Source organism: Plectropomus leopardus, chromosome 3 (assembly GCF_008729295.1).
Source record: "Plectropomus leopardus isolate mb chromosome 3, YSFRI_Pleo_2.0, whole genome shotgun sequence".
NCBI lineage: Eukaryota > Metazoa > Chordata > Actinopteri > Perciformes > Serranidae > Plectropomus > Plectropomus leopardus.
In genome coordinates this window covers 33,865,451-33,890,538 of record NC_056465.1, presented here as the reverse complement: position 1 = coordinate 33,890,538, position 25,088 = coordinate 33,865,451, and the positions used below count along the sequence as shown (strand labels likewise).

General features: G+C 37.4%; 1 protein-coding gene across 1 annotated transcript in view; it reads right to left on the bottom strand.

The window, feature by feature from the left end:
* The window catches only part of oca2 (oculocutaneous albinism II), a 64,940-nt gene that overhangs the window by 28,484 nt on the left and 11,368 nt on the right, over positions 1 to 25,088 (bottom strand). Inside the window, 7 exon segments of the mRNA XM_042484135.1 lie at positions 4,264 to 4,396; positions 11,308 to 11,446; positions 12,824 to 12,948; positions 15,433 to 15,489; positions 17,290 to 17,355; positions 18,625 to 18,722; positions 24,760 to 24,914. Coding sequence (XP_042340069.1) covers positions 4,264 to 4,396; positions 11,308 to 11,446; positions 12,824 to 12,948; positions 15,433 to 15,489; positions 17,290 to 17,355; positions 18,625 to 18,722; positions 24,760 to 24,914 — 773 coding nt within the window.

Here is a 25,088-nt window from a genome sequence, read left to right as displayed (position 1 = left end):
CTTCTTCAGGAAGGTTGCTAGGTGACCTTAATAGGATCTAACTGGCGCAAGGAAAAAAAACATTCCTGCAAGCGAATCTGCACAATTACCAGTCGTAGCAGGGGCTTTGAGCTGATGTAGCTGCATGCTCTCCTAGGTAGGCCTGTGCTGGCGGGAGAAGCGGAAACTCCACAGGGTGGGACTTACAGATGGGCGATCGGGCATTGAATGGTCACCACGGTGATCAGCAGTAGCTTCCTTCAATCTGCTCAGAGCTCACTCAGTACATTTACATAATGTTTGAGAAAGTCAAATTATTGAGTTAGTCCGACTAAAACTGAACTTTTAAAATACACGTAAACATGTTAGACTGAAATCGGACTAAACTGAATTTCCTGAAGTCAGACTAACTTGATTAGAAGCTGATTTCCTCCATCATGTAAACACCTGGTCAGACGATACCTGCATTAGGTGTTAGGTGGTTTGGGATAGGGACTGTCCGTTATTTATGAGGGGGGAAGGGGCGCTGCAAAACAGGTTAGGCATTAGAAAATAATAATTAGCACTGAGGAGGGGCTTGTGTTTTTAATTTTTGCTTGGGTGAGGGTCTTACAACTTAAATAGATAGTATTTTATATTTATTTTAAATTAAAAAAGTCACATCCCAGCCACCCCCCTCCTCTGATAAATAAAGCACAGTCCCACAACACCAGCACAGAGACTAAGAGATATACTGCTGTGGATGCAGCAAAACATACTTTCCCCACCTAAAAACAACTAATATCAGTTAAAGTGGAAACTATATTTGGATATTTTCTCCTCTTTACCTCCCGCATCAGCTGATGGAGGCGGCGGTAGAGCAGCAGCTTTACTGTTCAGTGGAGTAAAATGTCTGTTTATCTCAATGAAGTCTGGTGTTTTTTGATATAAAGGCTTTAAATCCCCGTCAGTCAGGGCTGTTTTATGGCAAGACAAATCTTTGAAAATATTCTAAATATAGCATAGGCTAAACTTATTAGATTTTTTTAGATGGCTCAAAACTAATCAATAAAGGCAGAGTTTGCTCAGCACTGTTTGATTATGTTATACATGACGCAGCGGTTTTCCACCCCGAAGTTACTGTAAATAAACATTTATGATTGTCGTTTGGTCTATATTATAGACTGTATAGATAATATAGGTTTATTGAAACTAGCTGAAAGGAGGCACATCTCCACCATCCGTGGTGGAGTCTGACATACTTCATCAATAAATCGATTCTCCCACGGTGCTTGTACACACAAGAACAGTAGTCCAATAATAGCCTAATTGAGATAAGACTATAGCTTTATTATAGCTCGACTGCATGTAAACATACTGGGTGTGACGGTACAGCTCCTAATAGGTAAACAGTAGAAAGCAGCATGGATTGAGGCCTGTGAAATCTTCACAGTAGTTATTCTTTTCGTCTTTTTTTTATCTCTCGTAATTAATTTGTTTCAATGTCTTAGCGCAGTTTAGGTGGAGACGGACAGTATTTCGTGGCAGTGGGTCATTGCATCTTGCCAGTTAAGGGGCTAAAACACAAAACACACTACACGCTAAAATAAGCACATTCACCCTGGTATTGTGTTTCCATCAATGCCGATCAATGCCGGAGGCGAAAAATACACGTGACTACTGCAAAGCCATTTTCACGTGGGTGTGATGCTCTCATCACATTAAAGACCCAGTTGTTAGCCGGTGTTGGCGGGTTTTTTTGTGCAGTGGAAATAAGGCTTTATAGTATCATCAGATCCTGTCAATAGCAAACAAAAGCTTTTAGTGGGCGGAAATTGGCAGCTCCAGAGTGGTTACATCGCAACCTGTTTTGCGGCAGCAGGCTGCAGCCCCTTTCACTCAATACAGGACCGATTTCAAAAATCATTGTTCCCATTAATCTCTCGGACACAAAAACATGAGAAAATAGGTCCAGGTTGAAAAATACAGGAATTACCCTTTAAACGGGAGCGGTATGTGGACGGTTGGGGAGTTTTTTGGTCTCTGTTTTAATGAACCCCTGCAGAGTTTCTCTCTTGGGGGGGCAGTGTACTATTGTGGGTAAACACTGATAAGAGGTGTCTGTGTTCCTGGAAGAATTGCAAAACAATTTCACACAAATATCCCTATTTTATTACTTTGCCCATTATCTACGTCCCCGGGGTGTCGTATGCAGAGATCTACGGTATCAGCGAATAGATTGTAGGATGGAGGACACAGTTACTATCCAAACTAAACACACCCTGTGGTTTTTATTCTTATTAAATGATCTTACTCTTCTGCTGGACAATGTCTGGACAATGTAAAGTCTTGAGGGATTTCCAAATAATTTTCATTTCTGTGAATGGATAATTAATGGGATATATAAAAGAACTGATAAGCTAAATATTTTAAAGAATATAACAATGGGGGAAAACATGGTGCTGCTCTAAGGCTGTTCTCACGAGCGAAGCCTTTTTTTTACACAACCAGCTTGTCGAAGCCAATAACTGCACATCAGAGTTGAGGGGTTTTCTCAGATGAGCCGTGTGGTGTCTGGGACACCGGCTGAATCATTAGTCTGTTGAGGGAGCTGAAACTGCTGAAAGGGGCAAAAGGTGAAAGTGTTTCACTCCAGTCAATGACGCTGAACTTAAACTACACCATGAATGCTTAAATTAAACTAATTTTTAACTCCTTTTTTTCCCACTAAGACCATAAATGGGCTTAAAAATCCTAAAATTAGCTTTAAAGCTGGTTATAAATTCAAAACATTAACATTTTATCTGTTCCATGATGACCAAAGAGAAATCTTCCCTCTTATTAACCAGCACACCAAATTCAGTTTAATATCGTACACGAAGGGGTCATCTGATGAGGACAATATTAACGCAATATTGTGGAAATTACCTGAGACAGAGGGGGGGAGTCGTCAATTCGGAGCCCACGATACATCATGTGTGGGAGTCAGGGCCAAAACGCAGCGCTAATGATGTTTGTACGAGGTCACTGCATCACTGAGCAGCTGCAGCGTGGAGGCAGCATGTGCACAGATGTTCTTATGAGGATTAATACAATTCATACTAATAACTAAAAGCCATCATAACTGATTTTAGACTGTGCCACATTCAGAGCAATCTGTTAATTTACATTTCATCCCATGATATCATGACCACTCCCCAACAGCACTCTTCAATTTAAAGGAACACTTCACACCCCCAAAATGACAATATGTGTATCAGTTATTTACCCAATTATTTACCCTGAGTTACACTGAATTTATGAAGAAAGCTTTCTTTTTCTGGCATGCCTTTCAATAAACAAAGAATCCAAAAACAAGAAAATTCTTCATAAACCGAAGTCAAAGGGGGCCACATTTAAAAACAGCAAAACTACGTCAAAACATCAGTTTACAAACTCTCACACAACTCATGCAGTATATTATAATTCTCATTTATCCAGTCATATGCTCAGTATTTCCAAACAGACAGAGAGTGACCCGAATCTGTGCTCTCTTCAAAGCTAGATTCCACTGAGAAAAACAGTAATTTTCCCTCTCTGAACACGAGAGCTGCTGGTTTACTTTTGCCACAATCCGTTCGTTTGTTTGAGTTATTACGTGACTTTGCTAAAATCTAACTAACTCCTTAAAACACAAGTCACAATAAAACACAAACAAACTACACATCGAGGCAGCAGTAAACCAGCAGCTCCCGTGTTCAGCGAGGTGAAATTATTGTTTTTCTCAGTGCAATCTGGCTTTGACGAGAGCAAAGATCAAGTTTCACTTTTAGTCTTGTTACCTGTTGGAAAGGGCCGTCTGTAGGAGAGTACTGAACATACGACTGGATAAATACGACTTGGATTAAACTGCATGAGTTGTGTGAGAGTTTGTAAACCGATGTTTTGATTTAGTTTTGCATTTTTTTAACGTGGCCCCCTTTGACTTCAATTCATCAAGATTTTTTTTTATTAGTTTTTGGATTCTTCGCTCACTGTGGAGGAATGGAGAGAAAAAACAAAGTTTTCCTCACAAACTCACTGTAACACCGGGTGAGTAAGAGTACACATATGATCATTTTGGAGGGTAAATGATTCCTTTAGGATGAAGAGTGCTGACCAGGAGAGGAGTAATTGTGCCGTCTTGAGACTGAGATGTAAACTGATGACAAGAGTTTTCTTTGTATTGGATTCTTCGTTCACTGTGGAGGTATGCAAGATTAAAAAAATTAAAAAACTACAGTATTTGATATATAAATTATCTTTTGAGGTATTTCTTTAACTTACCAACTATTTCAATGGACTCTTTGTTGTAGAGTTTTTTGTTCCAGTAGAGCATCCGCAGGAAAGGAAATGAAGTGAAGAGGACGAGGCATATTCCAAGGAACATGTAGCCTGTGAAACTGGCAAAATCGATTCCCTGTAAGACAGAGGACAATAATGTGTTAGCCGTTTAAGATGAAGAGAGCTCCCAGATTTCGTTCAGATAAATGCATAAGTGTCTAGACATCAGTTTTGGTGAAAGAAAGAAAGAAGTGCGGCTGTATTCAGTGATGATTTTTATAGCTCTGACACAGATTATTGTTTGAGAATTAAGTTAAAAGGCTTCAGCTGAACTGTTCATTATCTGGAGGAAGGAAAAACTGCAAAAAGATGTAGGCAGCTGCATGTGAACCCACTTATCTAAACTCAGTGTAATGCAGTAATTCAAATAATTACAGTTCTGTACGTTTGGCGGAGAATAAAGTGCTATGGTGTATACAGTGGCATTACATGAAGTGGCATTTTTAGCAATCAGAGGGAATTAAATGTAAAATTAACAGCAATGAATTGGATTATTGCACAAAAAGGGCAATGATAATTGCATCCCTGAAGGTTTTTTTATGTCCACCAAGCTCTACTATGGCACACGTTATTAGTAAGATTAAGACGCAGCAGCCCTCGTCTGAGGTCGTCCTCAAAGAGAGCAAATCTTTAACAAAGAAGCTTTTTATCAGAAACATCCTCAAAGTGTGTCCTTGTATAATATCATCTACATTAGATACGGTCTCGTGCTGACGCAGTTAAGATGCTGCAAGTGAATCATACTGTCTTCATTTATTATACTTTCACAGCATGAAGAATAGAAATCCAGATATTTAGTGATAAAAGTGGTTAATAGTGACCTCTACAGGATTTGCAATTTAAAGTTGCAAAAGCAGTCTTAAGCTAAAGGAAGAGGATGGGAGGTCAAATGAAATATGCGGCAGAATAAAACAGCAAATGACACCGATGAATACTCCAGCCGATATAATTCAATTCAATTAAGACATTTTTACACATATAACAAATGTGTGAAACGCCAAGTATTAAGAATTCAGTCAAGCATAAAGTTTGAATGTTCCACCTCTTACTAACAGCACTGAGAGTGTGCAAGAGACCTTTCACGTCTCATCAGTTATGATAAACATTTGTACGTTTTGTTTGGATGAGTGTAATACGCACACTTTTTTTGGGGTAATTTTCCTGTTTGTAATGGCCCAGGGACTGCAGATGTAAACTAGCTAATAACTAAATCTGGCATGAATCATCTCTTCTCTTTCTGAGATTGTTTTTTATGCATGGTTCTTGTTTAAATAAAGGCATGAAGATACCAATAATTTTTCAAGACATTTAGGGACATGAGCAGCCGTGTTTGCAGCAACAAATGCAAATATCTTTAAATACATGTTTAGGACGTGAAATTGTTTGTAGCGACAAAAGCAGGTGCTATCTATTGCAAGTTCAGGACCTACAGAGCTGTGTTTGTTGTGGCAAAATCAGGGTTTTTTTAACGCTAGCTCAGGTCATGTCCAGCTGTATTTTTGGGTCAAAATCAGATTTTAAAACGTGAGTTCGGGACATGTACAACTGTATTAAGTGACAAAAGCAGGTGTTTTTTAATGCAAGTTAAGGGCATGTTCATCTGTGTTTGTAGTGACAAAAGCCATTTGGTTTTGGGGTTTTTACATGAGTTGGGTCATATACAGCTGTCAAAAGCAGGTGTTTTTTAAATTAAGTTTGGGACATGCCCAGCTGTGTGTTTGTAGTGACAAAATGGATGTTTGTAATGACAGTTTGGGACATCCGTGTTTGTAGTGAAAAATGTATTTTAAGCCAAAATGTGATGTTTTTCTAACTCTAAGCAACTGGTAAACCACAGCAAGAAACATAATCAGTTCCATAAGAAATGTACAAATGTAACATCTGTGGTTTGCAGAATCGTACAATGCCAATATTTATTTAGGCGACTGGGCTGAGAGGCTGCTGTGACCCTCACGGCAGCCTCAGGGGTCGAGGATAGCTGCATATGCAAGCCCTCAGTACAAAACAAATAATTTAAATGTCCTGTATTTGTGTTTCAGTCCATACATATTTCCAGTTGTTCAATGGCAAAACACAAGACCAAACCACTATGGACTGTTTTGGTGGTTTTGGTGGTTTCGCTTGCTGTAATGTATCTCTGTTTGCAGCTGTAAACTGTGACCCCGGTGTGCTCACATTTCAGAGCCAAAGTCAACAATTCTTCTGACAGGTTGGAGGAGATCCATTTGGCACGGAGAGTCACTAATGTCCCTCAAAGAAATGATACCAAAAGGAGGAAGAGATTTTGTATGCACCATGCTACCTTGCTCTGTAACAAATCAAATACAAGGACACTCTGAGGAGGGGCAGAATCGCCCAAACACACACCTCACAGCTGTGCCATTCTTTCTATCTCTGGATTTCTCCCGGAAATCCCTCGACACAAACAAGCAGGCCTGCAAACAAACAAACAAACAAACAGGCAAGCAAACCATGCATGCACACACAAGCTGTCCTTATCAGAGGCCAGACATGACTGAGTGAGCGCAACGCTGCTGTGTCACCTGGGAAACCGAGCCAAGACAAACAGGACAGCGGGCCGCGGCAGCCTGGTGTGGTACGCGCTACTGTACACGGGAAGAGACCACATACTGCCGCCGCAACCGCAAAGGCTAAAATGTCACACGCAGTGAACAGATGCGACATCAAGAAGCTGAGAAAATGTCATGTTTTCTAGTGATGCAGCATTGTGCCCCTCTGAGCATAAAGACAGTGAAGGATAAGAGAGGAGCCTACAAGTCATTGACCTTTTCAGACAGCGACAGGCTGCTCGGATTAACCCGGTAAAATGTTCTCACCGCTGTTTACTGACATCGCTTTTGTCAGTCTATACAATAGAGGACACTTTGCCTCTTAATGGTTTCCAGAAATATAACTGGGGCATTGAGAATGTACAGTATGTGTCCATGATACAACCAACTCTGTCTCGTAGAAATTTCGTTTTACTAAATAGTTTCCGTAACTACGTTGGGGTGACAACGTAACTGCTGCCTGGATTATGTTCACAGACATTTCTTTGAGTCAATAAAACACTGCACATACAGTCGGTGGGTTTCCATTACGAATGTGTACAAAACTTAAGCAATATTTTCAAAATGTCAATAAACGCTATCGTGACATGACTCACTTCTATTGAGTGATGTTGTGCGACTTCTCCTTTCACAATAACATTGGCGAGATGAAACATGGATGTTCAAAACATTAGCAGGTTTATTTACATTGCAGCCACTGCTCTAGCTGTCATTATTTCCAATCCAACTCTGTTTCGGAGCCAGCCACAAGTGGCCGTAGGCGTGGTATGCAATAATGGAACAGCAAGCCCCTTATATATGGGAGCGGCCACGTATGAGGGATTTCTGGGAGCTCCATGATTTCCCAAATGAATTGTGGATTTAAAACTTCCAGATGATCCGTTCAACTTTGAAGAGTTATGTGATGCAATAACAGCTCTTGTAGCTCCTGCTGCATCATGAGGGAGCCAGTCTTACCGACAGGCACATAGCCCAGCATCATGTGACCTATAAAAGCCAAAACGTGTTTCCACTGCAGTTTTATGAAATATGGCTTTTTTGGAATTGCCTGAAATACCACCTCATGTGAGCGCAAAAACTTCTTCGACATATGTTAAAGGTTTTTTTTTTTTGTTTCCATGAGGTGTATTTTATATTTGCAGTTTCAATTTGCACAATTTCAGGGTCACTGGAAACTCTCCTAGTGCTGGTTATTACACACCAATATGAGTTGATGGTGCATACATATTTTTTTTTACAAGTTAGGATCAAAATGAAGCTAGCATGGAAGTGCCGAAAAATTCTGTTTCTTGTAATGGCAACTTGAGGCTGACTCCAAAACAAAGTTAATCCCCCATAGAGCCCCTTTTGCCCAAATATGGTCACTTCTGGCTCCCAAAAACAAATCGCGTTGGCCAAAAAGCCAAACTTGAGGCTTCAAAACGGCAGTCCAAAAACCAGTGGGTGACGTCAAACTTGTTGGGTCTATTTTTTATGCGGTCTGTGGTTAAAAACTAACCTCCAATCAGAAAAGTAATGGTTTCAATCAGTATGACTGCACATTAACTACATTATTTGTAGTTCCTACAACATTTTCCGAATAGTAAAAGAGCTGGGCGTTCAGTTACATGGTTTCACACATTCTTGCATCAGGAGTGAGTGACACCGTCTTCTTCACAAGTTTAATCACACAATGATCCCAAAGAAAGGGTCTTTGGCGCGCCCGAACATGCCACTTATAGAAGACCGGAGCCACACCAATTTAAGGTGCAGTGGAGGTGCAGGGGAGTATACTGCAGGAAGGAGAAGCACCAGGAAGGTGTTACTCTGCAATCATGTCAGAAATAATTATAAGTTATCTAGAAGAGGGGGCTCTTAAAGCAGCTGTAGTCCTTATAATGACTGTATGGAGTGTATGACATTTGTGTTTAAAAAATGAACTATGAAGGAGGAGGTTTACATTAAAACTCTTAGAAACACTCGGGGAAAACAGAGCAACAGCATGTACTGCAACACTGGGCTGCTTCTTTGAAACAGGGAGGTGTTACAGTTTCTTTCTCCACTGTTTTGACATTTTTAATTCCCCTGATTTATGGTGGCAGCAGCAAAAATAGAAATTGGTTTCTGTGCCACTACAACTACATTTATCTCCTGCACATCAACATAAATAAGGGTCACATCTTACGATTGTATAGATACATAGAAAGATTGTGCTGGACAGAGAAAACGTGTCATGTATAACACAGCAAAGACAGATGATTAGAGTTACGCACGGTGCATACTAATAAAACCAAATGCAAAAGTGTACGCACTGTAAAGCGTATATTAGGTCATGAGTGTCAAAGCTTATATGAGGAATATACAGGCTTTAGAAAATACAATATAAAGGGATACAATAAGGGCATGACAATCAAATGTAGTTTTTTTTGTTTTCAAAGATCTTTTAACTAGTTGTGTAAAATGTCTTTAAGTGATTCTTGAAAAGTGTTTTATAAATAAAATCACATTTACTCACACTAAAACCTTGAAAACAGCAGACTTATGTGCTCTGTTCATGCATATGGCATACATTTTGGTAAAACTGTAGTTTTGTTTAATCTTGGAATTTCCTGCTCAGCTTTTACAGTATGTCTAAAACACGACGTGTAAACAAAAGTGTGACATTCATACTGTTAAGTGCAAAAAAATGCTCCACTGAAACCCATTTAAACTGCAATTTTTGACTCCACAGCCATCAAAACATAAAAACATGCATTTTATTATTTCTGGGTGTCATTCTGGGCTTTTGCCTTTGAATTTGTAACATTTACTATTTTCCACCTGATGACGTCATTTTTACCATATTTGGCATATAAAGAAAACACATGCTATTTCAACTCGGTCACTGTCACAATCAGTGTTGCTTCAAATCATTTACATATCCCAGAGTGTGATGATAAAATTTAAATTTAAATTTTTTTTTCATCTAAGAGCATTGTAGCATCAAGACAAAAACCTGGCACTGAAAGGGTCAAAATTCTGAATATATCAATATGAATATATTTATGATAAGGACTGATGTTGGTCAAAAAAATAACTCAATATAACCACCCCGAAAGGAAGAGTGCATCTACTAATGTTCGAGAGGAGCAAGCTCATGACAGTGCGGATATCATACACACCGTTCTATAAGGATATGTTGTCCGGAAGGAGACATTACTGTTTAGTTAAGGGTTTTTTTATTTGGCGTTTTGAGCACCACAAGCTGAGACCATCTAGTTTTATTGTTTATTTACTGTTGCAGCAGAGCTGTTTGGAATAATTCCTGTCAGCTCTGCTTCTTAATGTGCATTTATTACTGTCGTTTCAGTGATGCTTTGTTCATAATTACCCAAACACCTTGTCATAAAATCAGGTTTTTACACTTAACACTTAATGGCACTCTTTACAGACTGTGCAGAAAGGTGCCAACCATGCTGCCAAAACAGATCAGTCATATATATATATGTATATAAAAACACGGTGGCACTGATGATATATTAAACCCTCTGAACCTGAGCAAATTGGCTAAATTTCTTTAAAATAACAAAACAAAAATGCAATAAGCAACCAAAGAAGAAATCACCCCAAAATTAGCAAGAAATTATTAAAAAGTACATGAAAATTTCCTGATAATTAGTAAACAAAAATTAAAAGTAAAGAAGTAAAAATAATAATAACAACAAGGCAAACAATACTTGTAAAAACGGTTAAAATAAATAATGATTTTGTAACATGATTTTAAATATAATCCTTCCCCTGATACCTTTTTTCTCAAGCTTTTTTTTTCAAAATCATTTCCTAAATCTACTAATTTCTTGCAGTTTGTGGAACATTTCTTAAATTTCTTTCTTTTGAAAGAAATTGCACCAATTTGCTCAGGACTCAAGAATTGAGTGACTAAAAGCAGCACAAAAAAAGTGATGTCGCTCCAGGTTTTAAAGGGTTAATGACTTTTTCTACAACAATAACCGCCACTACCTAAAGGGCAATGCTAATCAATACAAAAATAATAACTTGTGTCTTTTCTGATCTCAGTAACTATTTCAGAATCGTCCCAAAACACTCAGATCTAATTAAGCTACAGCGTCCACTGATTTTACTAATATTGCTGCCTCGATTCCCAAACCCCCGCCATCGATAATAGTTGATTAATATTTGTGGAAAAAAGATGAATAAAGGGCTAGAAGTGACGTGAATCCACTCCAGATTGACGTGCTCATCACCTGTCAGAACTGCACCATCTGTACAGCTCAAACAGCAATTTCCCCTTCACGTTATTATTTTTCCGTCACACACGAGCCATGAAGAGCGTTATGTTTGCTTTACTAAGCGTCTGGTTCGTGTGTCAGATTACACAGAGCTGAGCTGTTACAGTGTATTAGTGCAAGTTTAGGCAGAGAGCTGTGAAAGTGCCTACTTCTTTGCGCAGGTCCTGATTTGATACGATAATCACATTGGGTGGATCTCCGACAGCTGTGGCGGCCCCTCCAATGTTGGTGAAGATTACTTCTGCAATCAGGACATGTCTGGGGTCTAGATTAAGCACCTCACACAACCTGCGAAATCAGATAGAGACAGAAAAGCCCTTTAGCCCCGATTAGATTGCCTGAGCGGGAGAAATAAATATACAGGAATATAAAATGGATATTGGAAGATAAAAAGCATTGGTCCTTTAACATCGCGGCTGCGCACGATATCCACCCTGCTGGGCTGGAAATAACTTTCCAGTGTCTAATTTTAGTAAAGTCAAATATCATTTCTATTTTGACCCTCTGGCAGAAAAATATTGAAAACTTTATAATAATTTACTGTAAACGCTGAAAATAGATGCACTAACAGTGAGGGAGAGACCAGCACAGAAACAGTTAATCTTTGAGACACTGCACTACAGTAAATCACAGCTTCTGCATAGATCTGTTTTTAGTGTGTTTTCTGGGGCTTAAATGTAATCAGATTTTGTTTTTAGACAGGAAGTTGTGATCTACCACCTGACTATTTAACTCTTTGAAACCTCAGCAAAATGGCTTGATTTCTTCCAAAAATAAGCAAGATACAGAAAATTAACTGAAAATAAGTGGGGGAAAAATTTAAAATTATATTAAGAAAGAAAAGATAAATAAATAAATCAAAATAAATATACATACATATACATTTTGTTGTAGCATAATTTTAAATATATAATTCTAAAAAAAATATGAATATAGCTTTCTGGACATTTTTCTCTAGTTTTTTAATCTATAAATCTCCCCACAGCTGATTTTCAAGTCATTTTTGTCACATTTTACTATGGTTTTTTTTTGTAATTTGCAGAACATTTCTTGCTAAGTTGCTTATTGCCAAGTTTTTTAAAGAAATCACCACTTTTCTCAGTTCCCAGAGATTTAAATGCTTGTAAAAGGTGTCAACAAAACTAATCGAGGTTCTAAAGGGTTAATAAAATTTTTTTAAGTACCCTATAAGAAGGATAAGTACCCTTTATAAGTCCACTTTTAAGTATTTGACAAATAAAAAACAACAAAAAAAAAAAAAAGGAATTCATAGTTTTATGGACGGTTATGAGCCAAACCAGGCCACTGTTTTGCTCGGTCTCCACGTCTTTGTGTTTTTCCAGTTTATATTTACTGTACAGACATGACAGTGGCATAAATCTTCGCATCTAAATCTCGGCCAAAAAACATGTTTTCAAAAACATCAGACTTTTCCTTTAAGAAAGTAAAAGCTAAAATAATAAATAATAACAATAATAGCATACAGCACAAAGTATTAGCAATTTCTTAAGGTATAATATTTTTTTTCTGAGGCTCTCTTAAATCTTAACACTGAGTCAGACCTCAAGTATTGGTTTTCTAACAACTCACACTACACAGCCACTGAATGTTCTCTTGCAGATGAGTAAAAACCCAAAAATGGAAACTGAAATGGCTAATCTGTACCTGATGGTGACTGGAGTGAAAAGCATCATCGTGGTCACATTGTCCAGAAAAGCAGAGAGAATGGCAGCGATGAGACAGAGAATGATGATCATCGGCCACACTCTCCCTCTGGATAATTGGTAAGCCTGCGGAGAGAGGCGGCAAAATGACAATGAGTCAGCGTTAATGGCAATTAGCAGCCCATTAAGAGGATGTCTTGATTCACTCCGAGCACAAGTGCAGTCCTAAAACTTATGAGATTTGTTTCAGCCTTTCAGCGCATCAAGAATGTCAAAGTGGAGCTTCATAAATGAGAACCTGAATGCTCAAATTTCCATTAAGGGTAGAAGCACTAGAAATGTACTGCAAAAACAGCTGCATAACACAGAATTACACATTCAGTTTTTAATACTAATATACAGTGAGTAATCTAGAGCGAAATGTTGTCCAATACCTATATATGTCTCCTACATTAGAGACATGATCTCCTACATGTAACATATTAAACTTTGAATCATTGAATAATATCTACTTGGACATATAATCATACAAATAATATTTTATTAGGTTTAATTAGGCTGTTCTGAGGATGAGAAAGCCGTACATCTCCTTCATATGACATTATCTCCTATATAGAACATATCCTTTGTAGGAGAAAATGTCCCCTACAACATGTTATCTCATACATATGAGATCAATTTTAGGCTTAATAAGGTTGTTCTGATGATGAGAAAAAGCTGTGCATCTCCCAAATACGAAATATTATCCCCTACATATGACATAGCCTGCAAAAAAATTACTATCTCCTGCACATATTGTCTCATATATTAAAGATATTTTTTCAGGTTTAAAAAGACTGCTCTAAGGGTGCGAAAGCCATGCATCTCCTACTTATGAGATATCATCTCCTACATATAACGTATGCTATGTAGGAGAAAATATCTCCCACAACATGATATTTCGTACATATGAGATCAATTTTAGGCTTAATAGGGCTGTACTGAGGCTGAAAAAGGGTTGAATCTCCTACATATGAAATATTTTTCCTACATATGACATATATCCTACGGAGGAGACAATATCTCCTACATATCTCATACAAAAGATATTTTTTTTTAGGTTTAATTAGGCTGCTTTAAGGAGGAGAAAGCCATGCATCTCCTACTTATGATATTTTATCTCCTACACATAACGTGTGCTATGTAGGAGAAAATATCTCCACAGCATGTTATCATACCTATGAGATCAATTTTTAGGCTTAAAAAGGCTGCACTGAGGGTAAGAAGAGGCGTGCATCTCCTACATATGACATATCCACATAGGAAAAATATCTCCTACACATATTTGATCTTTTTTTAGGTTTAATAGGGCTGTATTGAGGGTGAGAAAGCCATGCATCTCCTACATATGATAAATGTTCTTTTACATATGAAGTATCCTACGACATATTATCTCATACATAGTGGATATTTTTTCGGCTTAATTATGCTTTATGATGCAATGAAAGGGCATTTAAAGTTCAGCCAAACGCAGCATAAACAGAAGTTTTAATTTAAAGGAACCACCTGCTCGCAACATAGGCTCCACGTGCACACGTATGCAGAAAGACTGATTCATGTTTTTCTGCACTACTGTTACCAATACAACGCCATCATAAAAACCTACTTCACACAGGAATGTAGGAAACAGTATCTCCTATGAAGGTGTTATTGTCTCGTGTGCAGGAGATAAACTTAATGGATAAAGAAACCGAAAAATAAATAAATAAATCACCCTGCCCCTCCTGGCTTTTATATAAACCCTCATGGCGGTGGCGCACGATGGTCATTTTTTCAAAAGTGTCAGATCCGCTAAGCCGTTCTCAGAGTATGTATTTTAATTCGAAGTGCCTGCCCTTGTGCGACTCACACTTAAAATTCATGAGCTGGCATGATCCCTGTGTTCTCCCGGTCTGAGTGGTACTGTACCTGAAGGACAAAGGCATTCGCCCTCCTTCACAGTCCACAGAGAATATTTAGGATTAAAACTGAGCTGTTTTCCTGATGGTAGGAAACCTTGACCTTGTAAGGAGATGATTAAGGTCTTATCTGACTAATTTAAGAATGTGCATCCTTTTATTATTTGTAGGATACATGTAGATCAGAGTGAAGAAATAAACTGTTTAAAGGTGATGTCTATCAATTCAAATTGAGAGCAGTAAAAAAAAATCCTCCTCTATAAATAAGAAATATTTGGCTTTTTTCAATATGACCCAGATTTTTGAACTGTCCCACAAAACAAGCACATGTCATTCTTGTCAGCCGATTATAGTTCTGTGCTTGAGTCAGGATGTAAAGATAGGCATCACGACTCGTTAGGTCATCTTACATTACAAAGGGTCTTCCCAAATCATACTCATGTCAGAAAAGTCAACATAAAACCCACAGGCTTGTCATGTATCAGTGCTAATTTCAGAAATAGCTCAAAGCCTTCGAGACAACTCTGAACACCAGTGGGCAGCTTTTTTAATAGACATGTCACTCAGTATCCCTAAAGTAAACACGCAAATGGTGGATTACTAAAGGATGTATAAAACCTGCTGTGATACAGTGTGACTTTGTAATAAAAACATGTTTGTGTTCATTACTCACCTTTACAGCACAATAATCGAAGAAACCAGTTTCTGAAAAAATGGCCACCAGCACCATCTGGAAGAAACACGACACATTTGTTTTAAAACGTTTTCCCGATTATGTAACTGGATTATATGTCACGCTGACATTTCAAAAATAGTTGCTACAGACAACATGATGGTGCTCACTTAGAGATCGTTCTCACAAAGAAAGAAAATCCAGATATTAACTTTCGGGATCCCAGAATATTCTTTTCACTGGTACTTTTATTGACGTACAGATAAGAGTGTGACAGCACAATGAGTGCAAAGGCAACCACCGCTCAAAAAACGAGTTTTAAAAAGAGCTAAATGATATGATAAAGATGGGAATATATATCATACATAGACAGCTCAAGATCATTTCTTTGTTTAACATGAATTATCATCACTGTCACTTTGTGTCTCCTTGTAGTTGTTCTTTGTCTCTTTGTAGTCACTTTTTTGTCTTTGTGGTTGTTTTGTGTCTCTTTGTAGTTGTTTTGTGTCTTCTTGTAGTTGTATTATGTCTCTTTGTAGTCAATATGTGTCTCACTGTTGTTTTTCCAGGGTTTGAAGTTGTTTTATTGTTATTTTGTGTCTCTTTGAAGTTTTTTTTACATCTCTTTGTGGTCATTTTGTCTGTCTTTGTGGTTGTTTTATATAGATTTGTAGTCATTTTGTGTCTCCTTGTAGGTGTTTTATGTCTCTTTGTAGTCATTTTGTGTCTCCTTTTAGCTGTTTTATGTCTCTCTGTAGTCATTTTGTGTGTCTTTGTAGTTGCTTTATGTGTCTTTATGTGTCTTTGTTGTCATTTTATGTCTCTTTGTAGTCATTCTGTGTCTCAGTGTGGTTGTTTTCCCTGTTTTTGTTGTTATTTTTGTGCCTCTAAAGTTCATTTATGTCTCTTTGTAGTCAACTTGTGTCTTTGGGTTTTTTTTTTGTCTCTCTGTAGTCATTTTGTGTCTCCTTGTAGTTATTGTATGTATCTTTGTGTCTCTTTGTAGTCATTCTGTGTCTCATTGTAGTTGTTTTCCCTGTTTTTGCAATTTTTGGAATCTCAAAGTTATTTTGTTCTTTGCAGTCCATTTGAAAGTCTTTGTGGTCTTTGTGTCTCAACATGTCTTGACATTTAAATTTTGCAAGTGAAGGCTGTCAGACACTTTGGACCCCTGAACTTGAAATCATGTTTCTGTCTCTCAAATGTGCCATTTTTTTCTGCATTAAGCATTTTTACTTTTTACATTTTCAAAACAGGACTTGTAACAGAGTGATTTTACATTGTGGTATCAGTACTTTTACTTAGATAAAGGATGTGAAAACTTCTTCAACCCCTGCCTGCGTTTGGAATATTTTCAGAAACTCACTCTGCTGTTATTTTGCAGAATGAGATGGAAATTTCAGTGGCAGCTGTTGACGGTGGAAGTCGTCCAAAGGAAGCTACCATCTGTGGTCGTGCATCAATATGAAGTTTAGATATCACTGATCTGGCAGAATTATCTTTTGTGTCAAATACTTTGTTGTAGATGTGACCGGCTATAAAGTAACAAATGGTCTAAAAAGAAAATAAATAAAATTCTGTCTGCTTTTAACCTTTGTGGAGAAGTTTCAGTCGTACTCTTCAATTTTACACCTGACTTGAATGCACACGTTTGTTTCCATGGAGACAAGATGTTATATTGTCAATTTTTACCTGCCTCCACAGACACAGATTTCACTGTCAGGAGACTGACAGAAAGAGCATGAAGAAAAGATAAGATGACAGATAGTGAAGAAAAATTCAATTATAGAAAGACTCCAAAAGGAGATTTGTTGGGTAAATGAAACATTAAAAAAAGTATAGAAATAATAGTCTAACCATGCCAAAGAGAAGAGCCAGCGTCTCATAGTCGATCCACTCCACCACAGTAACCAGACTGGGCCGCTGAGAGAGACACAAAGAGAATAATTAGATTTCACAGGGATTTATTAACAAACATCAGACCTGTGAAGAAAAAGAAAAAAGAAAAGAGTCAATAAGAGAGTGTCATATACAATAATCCCCAGTCCAGATCAGGAAAATTTCTGCTCTTCAGTACTAAACTTCCAAGCAGTTTACCAAATGTATTTGTGACTGTATCAGAGCGCTGCTATAACTCCTCCCTGGCCCAGATCCTGCCTTTGGGTGCTATAGGTCTTTTTCCTCAGACGGCATTTTGACTTGTTCTAGCAGGAAAAGCACAGGTGGACCTTATTAATCTAACGATGGCTCTGTTCCACTGAGGCGTCCCGATGAGCGCCGCAGTCTTCCCCAAACTGGAGCCCATAATTAACGTTATTAATAACGTCTGGGCTTTTCTTGCATAAGTAGGAACTTTGAAAACAATTTTCAAAGTTATTTAACTTTTCTGGGAAATGTTGTTGCTGTAGATCAGCGATACCGAACTTGCAGCCTGCGGGACAAATCTGGCCCCCGGTAATGTGCCGGGGTGCCACTCAACCATTTCCTGATTCACAAAAATATAAAGTGATTCACACTGGGATTTGTTTTTTGTATACACTAGGTGCCAGAGTGCATAAAACAGCATCAAAATACAGCTTGTTTATCAAATAAAGTCCAGTGGAGGATCCCCAGACAGAAGTGCTAACTAAGCCCCTAATGTCCCAAAAGTTTAGGACACTGTGGATACTACTACTGCCCAATGTGGTTTTTCCTGTGTAAAAACAAATACAGAGATTTGAGGAAACACTTGGCTGTGAATTTATTATTGGGAAACAGAAGCTTTTGGTGAGTTTGTGAATGCAGAGACATGATAAACCCCTCAAATTCCTCTTGTAACAAAAATGCAGTCTAACAGGCCAAATTAACATGGCAGCTATTTAAATCCATTGACTGGGAAACTCCACCAGAACAAAGTGGGCTATAATCCAGCTCTGTTCATCATGCACATCGTGTAATATCATTCAACACTGCTTACTGGGGAAAGAGAACTAGAAGCAAATGAGTTTATGGCACATTAAGCGATATTTTAACAGTTAATTATGTGTTATTTATCGGTAATGATCACTTTAAGCTGTCATTATTGTTCCCTTAAACTGCTCATAACTCATAATTTAACACAAGTTTAGAGTCTGGATGAGCTACGTACTTATAGGTGTTACTATGTTACTCAATATACAGCTCACTAAATAAAGAAGAGTAACAGAAACTCACATCACCAATGACAGCCAGAGCTGCTAAGGCGGCCAAAGATCCCAGCATGGCAGCCAGAGTTCGGTGCACGATCTGAAAATTCAAAACATTCACCGTAACTTTAAGACATTTAAAGTAAAAAAAAAAGGGGGAACTACAACATTTACTCACTTTATTTCTGTACAGTCCAAAAAAACTGTCACACAAACAACCTTTGAACCCTGTGCAAATTAGTTTGATTTTTTTGGTTGTTGTTTTTGTTGAAAAACACGGGAAAAGGCAATGAGCGAATTGCATGAAATTAGTAGATTTGGGGGGGCTGATAAAGAAGTCAATCACTCTTTAATTATAATTTTGTATTTAAAATTATGTTACAGAATTATTATTATTTCTTAAGCACTTTTTTCAACTCATATCCTTTTTTTTTACTTTCCTTTTCTGGCTTATTCTTAGGGTTTTTTCCCTTTTTTGTGTCAATAATCAGGTAATTTTCTTAAACCTTTTTTCATTCATTCTGTGCTGTTTTAGGGTCATTTCTTCTTATGTTGCTAACTTCCTTCTTTCTATGTTTTTGGAAGACATTGAGCCAGTTTGCTCAGGTTTCAGAGGGTTAATTATATTTAGAATATTTCCCCTTTAGGTCAGACCGAAAGGTTACGTAGAAGCTGTTAATAGTTCCCTTTTTATGCTCTCGTCAAAGCCACCAGACTCCTCTGACAAAAATGTGATTTTAGCTCACTGAACACAGGAGCTGCTGGTCTACCACTGCTTCAATATGTTAATTAGGTTGTGTTGTTGTGTGATTTGGAGAATGTGAACTAATCTTTTTAAACGCCAAAGTCGCACAATAACACAAACAAACAACCTGATCCAGGAAGTGGTCGACAAGTAGCTTCTATGTTGATTGATATTAAATCATTGATTTTCTCAGTGGAGTCTGGCATGGAAGAGATCAATATAAAAGCTTCATTTTTGCAGTTGAAATCATTGTCTGACATTAATTTAAAGACGTGGAAACATTCAAAATATGACATACAGTTAAACTGAAATTTATTTTTTTTAGGTGGGACTTTTTTGGGTGGCTAAAATACATTTTGTTGCTGATTGGTCCACAAACATTAGTAGATTGCTTTGCTCCCATGTCGGACTCCTGTCTGCTTCTCCAAACTGCAGGTAATATTCATATATTACATGCAATATACATGTAATATACATATTACTGCATGTAATATGTTGTCTGACTTTAAAAAATCTGAACTATCCCTTTAATAACCTTTGGTTAAGACACATTAGTGGATTAATGTTATAGTCATTGCTGCAAAGCAAAGTCTTTTATTTATCCATATCTATTTTGAATTATGTTTTTTGTATGTTATGCAGGGTTTGTTGCATTTCATTTTATCATTATCATTATAACATCGCATCTTTCTCACAGTGCCAGTGTTTCATTTTCACCTTTTTGTATCTGTCCTTAGATGCGCCTGATGCCATTTTCCGCATCTCAAACTGTAAATTATAGAGGCATACTCAGAAATCCCAATTACTCTCAGAAATTGTGTCATTTATAGTAACAGTAAGAAAAGATTATTTAAAAAAAAGAAACCTTGTTTTCCATTAGTTCTGTGGTGGTGTGTCATTTTCTACTGTGCATAACATCGGGAAATGCAGAACTTGAGGGGAATATTACAGGCGCCTCAATGACGCTGTTAAGAGTCGCCCTCCTTCACCAGCTTCATCACTACTCTCATGTATGATGCATTCTATTATTAAAAATTGAGGCCTCTGATAAGCACGAATGTATTATCAGACATTCATGCCACCTCAATAAATTACAGGAAAGTAGGTCACTCTATGGGCAAATGAGGAGGCTGTTTCTAATAAAGACAGTGAGATCTGCGGCCTTTGTGTAAATGGAGGACTCGCTAATCTAAAGATATTCAAAAGCAATTTTTTATTTAAAGGGTAAGTGTAGTATTTTTCAACATATACCTTATTTTCCTATTATTTTGTGTGTGGGTGACTAATGGACACAACATCTTTTTAAACTGTTTAAAAAGTTTAAAATCTTTTTTAAACTGGTCCAGAGGGCTGCAGCTGCAAAGCTGTAATGTAACCACTCTGGGCATTTGTGCACCATCATTTACATCCACTAAAAGTGTTTTGTCACTGACAGGCTCAGATTATTATAAGTGTCTGACAACATTATGAAAGGATCCCTACAGAGATAGACCTTTATGTTAATAGTAAGCTCCTTTCTGTTTAACGAGAAACAGCTGTAAAATATCCACGTCCAACCCACCACACTCCATTTAAATAAACAGTATTTTAGGCGTGTGTAGAGCAAGCATATTTTCATATTTCGTTGGGTACATTAAAGCTTTCTTTCAACCAAACCAGAGATGGTGAATGTTGGAACACATGAACGATAACCAAAGATGGTTTTTGTGAGTTTTATTTTGCTTCTGTGGACTTAATAAAGTGTGCTTTACATTCAGTACGTTTACATGATGTTAGAAAAAGTCAAATTATTGTGTCAATCTAACTAAAAGTGGACTTTAAAAAATACATGTAAACATGTTAGTCCGACTGAAATCGTACAGAGTCAAATTACTCAAAGTCGGACAAACAAACTTAGATAATGTAGTCGCCAACGGCGCTCTGCACTTGCTCCATAATACCAAAGCCGGACTTTCACCCGGAAGTTGAACTATATAAATTCATTGAAAAAAATCTGTGAAAAACAAAAGAATAAGAAGGAAAGAAAACAAGCAAGACTTATGAAGAGAAATACGTACAAAACGTACAGTGCTGAAAAGTTATCTATTTTTAACCATTCAATCTGATTGGCACATGCTTAATTGTTTGGTATGTGACATGATTGGTCAACGAGAAGAAGGTCAAATAGGAACGAGCTGAAAGGGGTCAGACATGCTTCTGTCAATAAATCAACTCTCCACCAGGACGATTACTGCGATTAGGACAGCGGCCTAATTGAGCCATAACCGTAACTTGACTAACTGTGCATGTAAACATACTGAATGATGAAATCCTGAATTTTGTCAAACTGAGTCTGCTGATTTGGGCTATAATAGTTTCGGTGCTGTTTCTGGTTCAACAGAAACTTCAACAAAAAAGGTCTTTCACTGTAGGGAACCTCCAAAATGTTGTCAGACACTTAGAATAACAATCTGAGCCTGTCAGCGACAAAAACAAGCACATTTAGAGGATGTATACCGATGATGCACAAATGCCCCAAGTGGTTACACTGCAGCCTGTTCTGGGGCTGCAGCACTTTGACTTAACACTGGACCAGATTCCAAAACTGTTGTCGCCATTAGTCGCTTAAGCTCTACTCTCATATATTACATGTGGACATCTCGTAATTTGTGTCGAGGATGCCTGCGATTTTAATCCCATGCAAATTTTTTATATTTTCCATAATTTGTAAAGTTAAAATTCCAGGGCAAATTACCGTACATATTTCAGAAAATACTAGCCCTTTGCAAATTTGCATCTCTGTGATTTGGAGTTGTTTTGTTTTGTTTCTGCGTGGGATGTCAGTAAATTCAAGTAAAATGCAGACAAAGCATTCCCGTGCAAATACACCGCATAAAACACAGACGTGGGGTTAAAAAATACCGAACTTACCCTTTAATTTAGCATTACGTAAGGCAGTTTTATCAGCAGGTTTATTGTCTGTTGAACAGTGTTTGATGAGAGGAGGCGTCGTCTTTAATGACCTTGCTGAACTACTCAACTCTAAACTGCGTCTTGTCACTCAAGATGGATAAGAACTCAGACAGTCGACAGAAACTCAGAAACTTCTCTTTGTCTGAATACATCTGTTCAGATAATAGATAAAAGAGAACAAAAGAAACCTGCTTTTCAGCCTCAGCCATTGTCAAGAATGACGAAAGTAAAAACCTGCTGCGATTCTTTACTTTGGACCTGTGTGGGAACATTTCAAGTGCCCATTAAAAATAAGAAAATTAGAGTCAAATTACCAATACACTGAGAGTCGCCTCTGTTTGAACTTATCATTCTGGAAATCCCAGTATGTGATGACTTATTACATTAAAGTTTAATGCAGAAAAGACGATCTACTCCGCAGAGGAGTGACATGATCACAAATGGAGAGCAGACAGAGCTGAAGTCGGATGACATCTTGTTGATGTCTGAATATCAACACGCTGTATGCTCTTCTGCTTCACAGACAATCCCTCACACGAACAGCGACAGCCTCTGCAGGCGGACCTGTCAGTAACACAGATGACACATGCGAGCGTGCCGAGAGTAACTGCCCTGTCATCTCTCACAGCCGCTGCTGACTTTCACTGGATGGCGTTGCCCCTGCCGGCTCAGATGAGTGAGTTCACACCTTGTCGTGCGCGGAGAGATTAGCCCGTCTAATTAAAACCAAACACTGACTGGAAATGATTGAATTATAAATGCAGATGCAGGGAATGCAAGTAAAATAAGAAGCTGATGATTAACATGTTAAAGTTAGGATGACTAATGTGCATGAAATTTGCCATAAATTAAATAATTATCAAGTGATAATCTTTGACTTGTTGCATATGTCTTGATAAACTACATTAGTAACTTTTTATAATATATTTTGTGATTCTGAGGTGATGCATTTTTTTTACCTTGGGAACCTGGATCGGCATCACCTTTTTTGTGCTGCGTTCAGACACTTTTCTCAATATTTAAACCTTTAAACTCTGAGCAAACTGGTTTGTTTTCTTTTAAAAACATTGGTTAAAAAAATGTGTGCAAACTGTGAGAAATTAGTACGTTTGAAAAAAAAAATCTAAAGAAAAATGTCAGAAAATAATATTTGGAATTATCATAATTATGTATTTAAATGATCTCAGACGTTTTTATTTATGCTTTTTTTTCGCTTTTTTTCTTTATTTTTTTATAGCAATTTTCTTGTATTTTTTTTTCCTTTTTTTGCGAATATTTTGGGTCATTTCTTATCAAGTTTCTGATTGAATAAATAAAATAGATAGAAAAGATAGAAAGAAAGAAAAAATATATAAAAAGAATGTTACAGTCACATATATAATAATTATATTTTTTTTAAATTTAAAATTATATAAAAATAATAAAAACATAAATTTTTGGCTGTTGCAATCTTGTTATTTGGGGGCCAGAGGTGACCATATATGGACAAAGAGGGTGGAGCCGTCTCAGACTGCTATATTATATTATATCAAAGTGAGTGTCTCATTAAGAATCTACAAAAAGTGAGTGAAAATAAAATGTCCCCAACTATTAGAAAACCAAATTGAAAACAGCTCATTTTGAGGATAACAGCATTTTCACTTTAAATTGCGGCATTTGAAAGATATTTATCAGGCACGGAGAGTCTAATGGAGGATGTTATTATTAACCCTTTTGAAGCTGGGAAACTGGCTTGATTTTGTTTTTAAAAACTTGATAAGAAGGCAATGAGCAACTTAAAAAAAATGGCAAAAGGAATTTAAAAAAAAAAAAAGCAATCAAAAATACCTTAAATTAGCACAAAACAAAACACTAAAGTACTTTTAAATAAAAGAAAACAAGTGGGGAAGTTAAAAAAAAAAAGGAAAAGTTAAAATGACCTGAAAAAAACTTTAAAAATTACAATAATTATGTAAAATTATTTAAAATATTTAATTATGGTCATTAAAAATGTAGCTCTCTTGATAGTTTTCCTTAGCTTTTTAAGAAAATTATTTTCTAAATCTACTTTTTTCTTGAAATTTGAGAGGCATTTCTTGCCAAGTGGCTCGTTGCCTTTCTTTACCATGTTTTTGAAAGAAGTCAAACCAATTTGCTGGGTTTTCAAAGGTGTAAATACTTCTGAAAGCTGTCTGACTGCAGCACAAGATAAGTCGTGTCGATCCAGGTTTCAATGGATTAAACTGCACTGTGGAAAATGTATGATTCATTATCTTTAAAGGTTGATCATATAGAAGTGTTCAGTCTAGACTGTGCACACCCACTCACAGGCAGGGAGAGACGTCACTGATCACACGGGTAGATTGCTTCAGTGTTGGTAAAATCAGAGCTTCCTCTGCTGTAATGCCAGTTATATGTTTGTACATGTTTCCAGCATGGCAGCAGATGCTGCACTGAACACAGACTCATTCATCACTGACCACTTACCTCAAAGATTGATGAGAACATAAACCCCGGTCAGGATGGCCGCAGCGATGGCCACCTGTGTCTCCACGCTGACGAAGAGCGACTGGTGGGTCATAGATAACGGCACCACCTCGTTATCCTGCAGGAAGGCCTGAACCGTGATGAGGATGGGGTCACTGTGCGGGAAAGGAAACAACACGGTGGTGAGAGCGATGTGCATTATCAATTTAACTCCTTGAAAACTCAGCAAATGGGCTTGATTTTTTTTTTTTAAATGGAAAGAAGGCAATGAGCAACACAACAAGAAATGGACTAAAAATTCTCAAGAAATTAAATTTTTAAAACTGCAA